Source organism: Mandrillus leucophaeus, unplaced genomic scaffold (assembly GCF_000951045.1).
Source record: "Mandrillus leucophaeus isolate KB7577 unplaced genomic scaffold, Mleu.le_1.0 Scaffold153, whole genome shotgun sequence".
NCBI classification, from domain to species: domain Eukaryota; kingdom Metazoa; phylum Chordata; class Mammalia; order Primates; family Cercopithecidae; genus Mandrillus; species Mandrillus leucophaeus.
In genome coordinates this window covers 383,444-394,753 of record NW_012101510.1, presented here as the reverse complement: position 1 = coordinate 394,753, position 11,310 = coordinate 383,444, and the positions used below count along the sequence as shown (strand labels likewise).

At 45.7% G+C, this 11,310-nt stretch overlaps 2 protein-coding genes across 4 annotated transcripts in view; one reads left to right on the top strand and one right to left on the bottom strand.

Annotated features, from left to right (window-relative positions):
• Positions 1-4,739, bottom strand: part of NCOR1 (nuclear receptor corepressor 1) — a 195,160-nt gene extending 190,421 nt beyond the window's left edge. Inside the window, exon 1 of the mRNA XM_011975291.1 lies at positions 4,536-4,739. The gene's annotated coding sequence lies outside the window, so the exon portion shown is untranslated. The remainder of the gene's footprint in view (positions 1-4,535) is intronic.
• Positions 4,740-4,832: 93 nt separating this feature from the next.
• The window catches only part of PIGL (phosphatidylinositol glycan anchor biosynthesis, class L), a 169,668-nt gene continuing 163,190 nt past the window's right edge, over positions 4,833-11,310 (top strand). For all 3 annotated transcript variants that reach the window (XM_011975243.1, XM_011975244.1, XM_011975245.1), the window contains exon 1: positions 4,833-6,641. In XM_011975243.1, the coding sequence (XP_011830633.1) occupies positions 6,407-6,641 (235 nt within the window). In that variant the 5' untranslated portion in view covers positions 4,833-6,406. The remainder of the gene's footprint in view (positions 6,642-11,310) is intronic.

Below are 11,310 nucleotides of genomic sequence, written 5' to 3'. Positions count from 1 at the left end.
GGGTTCACGCCATTCTCCTGCCTCAGCCTCCCGAGTAGCTGGGACTACAGGCACCCGCCACCACGCCAGGCTAATTTTTTGTATTTTTTTTTTAGTAGAAATGGGGTTTCACCATGTTGGCCAGGATGGTCTCAATCTCCTGACCTCGTGATCTGCACGCCTCAGCCTCCCAAAATGCTGGGATTACAGGTGTGAGCCACCGCCACCGGCCAATTTTTAAGTGTCAATCATCAAATCGATTCATCCCATGGATGATACAGTGTAACACAGTGAACACTATAATGGATATGAAAAGACTTAGATTTCCGCTATTGCCCAACTTTAGCAACTTAGGCAGATAAATCACTTTACTTCTGGGACCTTCCATTTTATCAAAAGTAAAACAAGACTAGATAATCTGACTCTACATTCTATAAATTAGCTTTGTTTATTTATTTATTTTGACAGACGGTCTTGCTCTATTACCCAGTCTGAAGTGAGAGCAGTGGCACCATCACGGCTCACTGCAACCTCAACCTCCCAGGCTCAGCTTCCCAAGTAGCTGGAACCACAAGCACGCTCTGCTAATTTTTAAATTTTTTTATAGAGATGGGATCTCACTCTGTTATGTAGGTTGGTCTCAAACTCCTGGCCTCAAGTGGTCCTCTCAGCTCAGCCTCCCAAAGTACTAGGATTACAGGCGTGAGCCACTGTGCCCTGCCATTAACATTTTATTTTAACCAATTTTGTTGGTTTTGAGATCGTCGTTAAATAAAAGTAACAGCAGCACATATGGAAGAAGCAAACTGTCTGATGAACTCCATAGGAACATCTGCAGTGTTTCATACAGTCTCTGACTTTCAAATGCAAAGAAAAAAAAATAGGTTGTATCTGAAGACTATTCTAGTAATATTTTGACCACACAAGCTACTGGGGTAGGAAAAAATAGTAGAAGAATAGTGTAAGTGTTCAAGGAAAAATGCCACCAGAAAAAAACCAAAATAAAAAACAGATGCTCCACATACGGTTATTACTACATTACAGAAGCTTTTCATAGTTTTTCAGTGCTCTTAAAAAGGGCAAATAAAAAAAGAAACAAAATGTTTTCTTAACCATTTACATGTATTACATGTATTTTTCACATCCTCAAACCTGGAAAGGACCAAATATAAGATAATCTATGTGGCCGGGCACAGTGGCTCACACCTGTAATCCCAGCACTTTGGGAAGCCAAGGCGGGCAGATCACGAGGTCAGGAGTTCGATACTAGGCTGACCAACACGGTGAAACCCCGTCTCTACTAAAAATACAAAAATTAGCCAGGTATGGTGGCGCATGCCTGTAATCCCAGCTACTCAGGAGGCTGAGGCAGGAGAAATCACTTGAACCTGGGAGGCGGAAGTTGCAGTGAGCTGAGATCGCGTCACTGCACTCCAGCCTGGGCGACAAGAGTAAAACTCCGTCTCAAAGGAAAAAAAAAGAAAAAAAAGAAAAAAAAAGATAATCTATAGACTGAGTTATTTGTGAATATAACTGACCTGCTCGACTATACTTTATAACTCTCTAGTATTTACTAGTAGTGTGCCAGAACATAAAAAACACCTCATACTGGTTGAATAAGTGAGTAAACAAAAATACATGAATCTCTAATCTACAAATAAGATTATACATAATAAATTCTGATCAACCTTTACTAGTTGTTTTGTATTATAGTCTAGTAAAATCCAATATCTGAAGTAAAAGAACAGATGGAACTAAATATGCAAGAGTTATATCATTCCCAGGCATCAATAAGAATTTGAAATTACAACTAAGATAGATCACAGAATACAATCAAAACCAAATAACCAAAACATATTTTTTAAAAAACAAACAGCCTGACATTCACCTACATCAACCCCCAGTCTATCCAAAGTCCTTTGCCTTCTACAGCAGATAACAAAGGTAAGAAAAGAAAATCTCACCAATTCATAACACAACTTTTTTTAAATGCTTTTAAGGCCGGTTGCAGTGGCTCACCCCTATCATCTTAGCACTTTGGGAGGCTGAGACAGGCAGATCGCTGGAGTCCAGGAGCTGGAGACCAGCCTAGGCAACATGGTTAAACCCTGTCTCTACAAAAAAAAAAAAAAAAAAAATTACCCAGCCATGGTGGCCTGTGCCTGTAGTCCCAGCAACTTGGGGAGGCTGAGGTGGAAGGATCACCTGAGTCCAGAGGTCAAGGCTGCAGCGAGCCACTGTTCTTCAGCCTGGGCAAAAGAGATCCTGTCTCAAAAAAAAAAAAAAAAAAGTTATAGACTAATATAATTTTGCCTATAAGTTAATTTCCATCATTTCATTCTTTTTTGATTAAGAGGATAGGCAAAACACAAATTTTACTGTTTTTTAAATTCAATTAAAAATAAAGCAGGCATGGTGGCTCACACCTGTAATCCCAGCACTTTGGGAGGCCAAGGCGGGCAGATCACGAGGTCAGGAGATCGAGACCATCCTGGCTAACACGGTGAATCCCCGCCTCTACTGAAAATACAAAAAAATTAGCCAGTCGTGGTGGCACGCGCCTGTAGTCCCAGCTACTTGGGAGGCTGAGGCAGGGGAATCGCTTGAACCCGGAGGTAGAGGTTGCAATGAGCCAAGATTGTGCCACTGCACTCCAGCCTGGGCGACAGAGCGAGACTCCATCTCAAAAAAAAAAAAAAAAAGATAAAATCAGAGAAGGGCCTATCCTGCTCTCAAGAGATAAAATAGGTACATAAATACCTACAAGATTGAAAGTGTAAATGCCACGAGAGATGTGCAGAAAAAGCATTACAGGAGTCCAGAGGGAGCTGTTACCACCTCACAGAAATATAACCCCTTCAGTCTGTTTAAAACAATTTGATAACTATTAACTCCCTTTAGGCTCACAATAGCCAACCCTAGGAGAGTAGATGTTTACCTAATATGAAAGATGAGGAAACTGAAGCACAGAAAGGTTGATCAAGTTCCAAAATGTCACATAGTTACAGCAAGAATCAAGATACTTTGTATTATATTTTCTCCGGGGGAGTAGTTCAACATATGGCAAGCCTTTTGTAAAAGGAAAGAGTATTTTAGTATTGTAAGTAATCAGTTCCTACTGTGAGCATTTTATACATAGCTATATCCATATATACAATTAATCTTGACTTCCATTAACAGGTGTGCTTAAAGCAAGGCCAAGCAACTGGGTACTATAAATACTAAAATAAATAAATAAATTTCCACCGGATGTTAACAGAAGAAGAAAAAAAGATACAAGATTTCTCTCTCCAGTAACTTGCGGTTACTTCTTCTGTAATTGTTACCCTTGTCTAAATAACATTCTAAAATTGGTCTGCTCCTGAGCCCGGGCAAGTACAAGTTGGTTCATCCAATAAATATCTTCATGAAAAGGTACATCAAAACATTTCAAAAAGCTATTAAAAATTAAACAATGCCATCAACTCTTCAGTTATCCACAGGACAATCACATGTGACCCAGCATCAGCAGCTATTGATCAAGATATGTTGAACGAATGAATGAATCTTTGTAGGCATTTTTAAATCCCAGGCCTGTTGCTCCTTGCACATTGCCATGTTCAGCCTTCCATCACTGTCTCAGCAGGGTGCACACATGGAATGTAAATTTCAATATAATTAGGATATAATTAGAGAAGCAAATCTGATGCAGGTTTACATACTAATCCCAAAGATTAGAATTACCTATACCACTACTCTCCAAGGTTAACTCTGTTGAAGAGGCACCGCAGCATGCAACATCACATAAAGAAAACTGACACTTTCTGAGCAAATAGTTTTCGTCCATATCACTTATTCCCATCCATTCCTCTAATACATGACTATTCCTGATCCAGTGAATTTGAAGAATTCAGTCTCCTCTCCATAAAGGCTGATTTCACAACTACAGTTTCTCAAATTCCTCTCTCCCCAAAAAGAGGTGCACTCACGGACTTCGCTCAAGAAAACACCAACAATAAACGGCAGAGGTATAGGGTTCGGATCTTTGCCATCTCCACCAGTACCCAGCCTTCGCCATTACACCCTGAAGCGGTCTGTTAGAAAAGTGAACTAATTTACTCTGCTCGCACTTGTCCATGGCTGTCACCCTCCCTAGCCCCCTTCTACACTCCCAAGTCGGCCACCAACTCCGCCTCAGTGAGCCCAGGCCCGCCACCTGCGCCGGCCCCACCCGGGGCCCCGGCTGCCCGCTCTCCCTCGCGGGCCCTGTAGGCTCTGCACGCCCCTCCGCACAGGACACCTCGGGACCAGCCCCGGCCCGGCCACAGCCCATTCTTCCTTCAAACTCCATAAGCCTCCGCTAACCGAGCCCGAGCTCCGCGCCGCGCCCGGCTCTCCCCTGGGCTACCGAGGAGAAGAGGCCAGGCGGCCAGGACGGGTCCCGACCTGCCCAGGCCTGCGACACCCCCCGCACAGCGGAGAAACCGTCCCAGCGGCTGCTGCCCCGGGAGACCTCGGAAGCCCCCGGACTAACAGGAGCCCGGAGGCCAGGGTTGCAGGCGCCAGGGCCTACTCACCGGGAGCTGGCTGAGCGTGGGAGCCGACGTGCGCCCCGGCCTGAGCAGTAGGGCGCGGTCCCGGCGCGCGGCCCTACACCGGGACCTCGCTTGGCGCGGCGAGCCGAGCGCTCACTCCAGCCGCCGCCGCCGCCGCCGCTGCTGCCGCTTCGCCACCTTGGCCGCCATCTTGACTCAACCCCTCTCCCTCCCCCCAGCCCGGGGAGCCGCGGCTAAGGCGGCTCCGGCGCCGGCTCCTCCTCCTTCCGGAGAGTTGGGAGACCGACTCCCTCCGCTGGCCGGGCGCCTCTCCTACCTCGGCGGAGCTTCCTGGGTCGCGCCGCGCCCGGTCTCCTCACGTCTCCTCTAGGCCTGGCAGCGGCGGTCCTCTCGGACGGAGACGGGGCCGGGCAGCGCCCAGCCGGATCCAGCGCGGCTGCCATCGCGCCCTGGGCTTGTGCGCCCCCCGCGAGCCAGTCTGTTCTGCGCGCCTGAGGCCTTCCCCAGGCGTGGGAAAAGGAAAAACGCCAGGCCGTGCAAGGGACCCTGCAACCCCTCGGCGGCGGGGCGGTGGCGGCCTCCTCTGTCCGGAGCCGCGGAGAGGGAAGCCAGGTCCCCCTCGTGGCTGGGAGCCGGAGGGGTGCATTTCGACCTGCCCAAGATACTTTCTAGGGGTCTGGCTGGAATTCGTATCAAGCCCTCACTGAAATGCTGGGCGAGGCCGATTTGTCCACGATGTTTCTCCTTAACCTTAAGTTACTTGCAATAGGAGCCTGTGGCCCTCGCGACTGTTAAGTGCACTCTCAGCCTTACCCTGCCGGGGAAATGACGGTTCCTCGTAACCACACGCATACTTTCCTTTAGAAAAGCCAGGCCCGACAGGACGCAGTGGGTCACGCTTGTAAATCCCAGCACTTTGGGAGGCCGAGGCCGGCCCATCACTTAAGGTCAGGAGTTCGAGACCAGCCTGACCAACATGGAGAAACCCCGTCACTACTAAAAATACAAAAATTAACGGGCGTGGTGGCGCGTGCCTGTAATCCCAGCTACTGGGGAGGCCGAAGTGGGAGAATTGCTTGAACGCGGGAGGCTGAGGTTGCAGCGAGCCTAGATCGCGCCACTGCACTCCAGCCTGGGCGACCAGAGCCAGACCCTGACTCAAAAAAAAGAAGGAGCCGGGCGCGGTGGCTCACGCCTGTAATCCCAGCACTTTGGGAGGCCTAGGCGAGCGGATCACGAGGTCAGGAGTTCCAGACCAGCCTAGTTAATATGGTGAACCACTGTCTCTACTAAAAATACAAAAATTAGCCGGGCGTGGTGGCGCGCGCCTATAGTCCCAACTACTCGGGAGGCTGAGGCAGAACAGTCGCTTGAACCCGGGAGACAGAGGTTGCAGTGAGCCGAGATCGCTCCACTGCACTACAGCCTGGCCGACAGAGCCTCTCAAAAAAAAAAAAGAAAAGCCATCCAAAAGTGAGAAGGAAAAACAAAGTTGGTGTAACTGGCTGCTTCGGAAAACTGTCATCCGGATAACGGGCTATCTAACCCTATAATTACGAGAAAGGCTCGAGTTTTAAGAAATGAGTTCGAAAATGAGTTGAAGAAGAGGAAGGCACTCTTCCTACAAGACAAGAAGTGGTAGCTTATATATAAGACGCGTCCTTTTAAAGCGATTGTACAGTGTGGTAGGACTAGGGTAGGAAACTGGACGGCATGGCGACTTCTGTGTTAAAACACAGGAGAACCCTTAATGGTAAAACCTCAAGCTTCCGGAGCATGTCGGTGGGGAGGGACTTAACCGCGGAACCCAACATCCCCGGGTGCCGTTTTCCAGCCGGAGTCGGGGTCAGTTAGCCTTTCCTACTGCGCAGGCTCAATGCTACTTACCCGTAATGGAAGCAATGTGGCTCCTGTGTGTGGCGGCGGCGGTCGTGGCATGGGGCTTCCTCCGGGTTTGGGACTCCTCAGAACGAGTGAAGAGTCGGGAGCAGGGAGAACGCCTGGGAGCCGAAAGCCGGACCCTCCTGGCCATAGCGCACCCTGACGATGAAGCCATGTTTTTTGCTCCCACAGTGCTAGGCTTGGCCCGCCTAAGGCACTTGGTGTACCTGCTCTGCTTCTCTGCAGGTAGGAGGCCATAGGAGGGGCGATGGGAGCCGGGGCTGTGAAAGGGATTTAAGTGCTAACCGATCTCAGTCGCCTTCTTCTCGAAGAGTTTTCCGTAGGGAGCTAAGTGAATACACCGAAGGTCTTACCTCTGACCCCCTCACAGGCTAGGGACTGGAGCGGCTGGCTTACCTGGTGGGTTGGGGGACGTCGGCAGCTCGCGTAGTACGCTAGCAGGATTGAGGAGCAGAGAAACAGTTGCGGTTGATTGCATTCAATACCTGCATTTCCAATGGGAACTCCACCTGTACTTGTTATTCTCTGGAACTTTTTTTTTTTATTTGTAGAAGGAGCAAGAATATTGACCTTACTATATAGTTCACGAAACAATCTATACTGTATCGTGCCTGCTCCATCCTTAAAGTTAATTTTTAATAATAGTGAAAGACCTTCCTGCTGCCTTTATATGCAACTTGTGCTAGTAACATGCATGTGTCAAACTGAAGAATTAGACATAGATGATTACATAGAAAGTAATTTTGTTGGTAATTTTAGAGTTCAACTGCACCCAGCTTTCAGTGAAGGAACCTTTCAAATAATAGATTTTTGTTTACCATAGACAAAAGATCAAATGACAAAGCAAATATTGACCATCAAGCTGGAATATGGTGATTATTGAACAGTTGTATAAATGAAGTAATTGAATTGTACACATACAATGGGTGAATTTCATGGTATGTCAAATTATACCTCAATAAAGCTGTTTTGTAAAATTGCCCATGACCTCTTTTCCCATTTGGTTGTGTGTCTTTCCAATTCTTTTTCTATACAGCTTCTTCACAGAAATCACATTTTATAAAATTTTATATCATTTTTACTTAACATTACTTTTTCATTTACTTACCAAATACTTATTAAACATTTATGTGCTAGGCCTTATTCTATGCCCTAGGGATACAAAAGTGAAAAGCTAGATAAGAGCAGTGTCCTCATGAAACTTAAAACATCTGCCCATATTAATTAGATCTAAATGTATAGCTTGTTAAATGGCTTCATTGGGATAAATCTTAATCATCCTTTATTGTCTGTACCTTCAGAGGTTTTTTCCTAGTTTATTGCAAAGAGCAGAAAACATCTTTATGTATTTTATATTATTTCATTAGTATTAATTTCTAAAATTGGCTCTTTTGAGGCTTTGCATGCAAAACACATTCCCAAAAACTATATGCCAATTTACTTTTTTTGTTTTGAGATGGAGTCTCACTCTGTCTCCCAGGCCGGAGTGCAGTGGCACGATCTCGGCTCATTGCAACCTCCACCTCCCGGGTTCAAGTGATTCTCCTGTCTCAGCCTGCCGAGTAGCTGGGTTTACAGGCGCATGCCACCACACCTGGCTAATGTTTGTACTTTTAGTAGAGATGGGGTTTCACCATGTCAGCCAGGCTGGTCTCAAACTCCTGACCTCTAGTGATCCACCCGCCTTGGCCTCCCAAAGTGCTTGGGATTACAAGTGTGAGCCACCATGCCTGGCCTACCCATTTGCATTCTTACTGACACTAATGGGAGTATCTGTCTTAATATATTACTTCCTGTAGCATTGACTGATTTTTTTATAAATTTCTTTCTTGTGTGTGTGTGTGAGACAGAGTCTCGCTCTATTGCCCAGGCTGGAGTGCAGTGGCGCCATCTCGGCTCACTGCAAGTTCTGCCTCCTAGGTTCACACCTTTCTTTCTGGAACTACAGGTGCCCACCACTACACCCAGCTAATTTTTTTGTTTTTTTGTTTTTTTTAGTAGAGACGGGGTTTCACTGTGTTAGCCAGGATGGCAATTCTCCTACCTCAGCCTCTCGAGTAGCTAGGACTACAGTGTGTACCACATGCTGGGCTAATTTTTGTATTTTTAGTGGAGCCGAGGTTTCACCATGATGGCCAGGCTGGTCTCGAACTCCTGACAAGTGATCTGCCCACAGGTGTAAGCCACCGCACCCAGCCGGCTAGCTTTTAGTTGTATTTGTATTTTATATTACAACTATAGGAGTCAAATGATAATCTAGTTTGTTACAAGATCTTCAAGAGAAGCCTAGATTTTATTTGCAAAACATTATAGGTACTGCTCTTTAATAAACTTACCCTTATTTTCAATAAGTTCATAAAAATTTGGGACCACAATTGAAAATTTGTTCAAATAAAAAATATAGGCCGGGCATGGTGGCTCATGCCTGTAATCCAAGCACTTTGATAGGCCGAGTCGGGCAGATCACGAGGTCAAGAGATCGAGACCATCCTGGCCAACGTGTTGAAACCCCGTCCCTCCTAAAAATACAAAAATTAGCTGGCTGTGGTGGTCTGCGCCTATAGTCCCAGCTACTCGGAAGGCTGAAGCAGGAGAATCGCTTGAACCCGGGAGGCGGAGGTTGCAGTGAGCCGAGATCGTGCCACTGCACTCCAGCCTGGCAACAGAGGGAGATTCCGTCTCAAAATATATATATACATAGAGATATGTGTACATATATATGTATAGAGAGAGAGCACGCACTTGGCACTCAATGTTTTTATTGTCTTTCATTATTTCCTCTGAATCCATTTTGTTTTTTCTTGTATGTTATTTATTCTTTATTCGTGTTTTGTTTTTTATTTTTATTTTATTTTATTTTATTTTATTTTGAGATGGAGTCTCAGGCTGGAGTGCAGTAGTTCGATCTTGGCTCACTGCAACATCTGCTTCCTGGGTTCAAGTGATTCTCCTGCCTCAGCCTCCCGAGTAGCTGGGATTACAGGCATGCACCACCACGCCCAGCCAATTTTGTATTTTTAGTAGAGACGGGGTTTCACCATGTTGTTCAGGCTGGTCTCGAACTCCTGACCTCAAGTGATTCGCCCACCTCGGCCCCCCAAAGTGCTGGGATTACAGGTGTGAGCCACCACGCCTGGCCACGTCAGGCTAATTTTTGTATTTTCAGTAGAGACAGGGTTTTACCATGATGGCCAAACTGGTCTCGAACTCCTGAGCTCAGGCGATCCGCCTGTCCCGGCCTCCCAAAGTGCTGGGATTACATGCATGAGCCACCGAGCATGGCTTGCTTGTTTATTTTATAAAACAGGATCTTGTTCTGTCTAGAGCCTTTCCCCTCCAGACTGCACTGCCAGCTCTTATATCAGGTGACAGAGGAAGGCCCTGTCTTTATAAAATAAACCAAACATGAATAACATACAAGAAAAAATGGTAAGTTGGATTCAGAGGAAATAATGATTACAGCGTGAGCCACTGCTCCGGGCCTAATTTTTAAAATCACTTTTTAAATTCACAAGTCATTCAAACATGTATGGATTAAACATTATCTATTCTGCTGACTTAACATACTAATATGAAAAACAGGAAGCTATTGATTTGTAATGTAATGAAAGCTATGATGTTTTGATGGAGAAAGTACTATGGACACAAAATGGAAAAAAGCATTAAATCTCTTCAGGGTTTTAGATTAAGGAAATCTCCAAATTGGTTTTCTTTTGAGCTGGACTTTAAAAATAGGAGTAGATATATATAGGAAGCAAGCAGTAGTAAAGGCATCAGTAACTCTTGGATTCGCATGAATAATTCATTCTAACAAGATCTTCAGTTTAAGAGAAGGGGAGAAGCAGGGAAAAACTAATAATTGCTTTGTTATTAGTGGCTCATTTCATCCTGTCAGCAACTCTATGAGGTAGGTACTATTGTTTTCTCCATTATACAAGTATGGGAACTGAATCATGAAGTTTAACTAACAACCAAAGTGACCAGCTACAGTGTGAAGAAGCCAGGGCCCCGTGGTTTTTCTCTGTTCTAAAACCGTTACACCCAATCTGCCTCTCACATTGCCCTGTATGCCTTGTCAGTTGATGAAATATCTAAATTGATTCCCAGTGTATGTTCCAAGGAGCATTAGTTCATCAAGCTGCTATTTTAAAAAAAGAGGCCAGGCACAGTAGCTCACACCAGTAATCCCAGCACTTTGGGAGGCCGAGGCAGGTGCATCACGTGAGGTCAGGAGTTCCAGACTAGCCTGGCCAACATGGAGAAACCCCATTTCTACTAAAAATACAAAAATTAGCCAGGTGTGGTGGCACACGCCTGTAATCCCAGCTACTTGGGGGACTGAGACAGGAGAATCGCTTGAACCCAGTAGGCAGAGGTTGCAGTGAGCAGAGATCGTACCACTGCACTCCAGCTTGGGCATCAGAGCAAGACTCCAACTCAGAATAAATAAATAAAATAAAAAGAATGCCTTGGTCAACTTTGGAGAATAGCCAGATGTGCTATCCTTTATGTAGACGTTTACAGTCTGTATGAGAATATCAACATCTTCGAGAAGCATTGCTGTAAAAAACTTTTACTTGGTTTAACCCAGTATTCCTCCAATTTATGTGACCACTAAAATACCTACTAATAGATGCATCTCTTATGTAGTAGGATGTCATTGAATATATATGGTAGAGAAGTAACATAATCAGTTTTGTGTTTTAGAAAGCTCATTCTTAGCCAGGCACAGTGCTTCATGCCTGTAACCGCAGAACTTTGGGAGGCTGAGGTGGGTGGATCATGAGGTCAGGAGTTCGAGACCAGCCTGGCAAACATGGTGAAACCCCATCTCTACTAAAAATACAAAAATTAGCCGGGCGTGGTGGTGGATGCCTGTAATCCCAGCTACTCG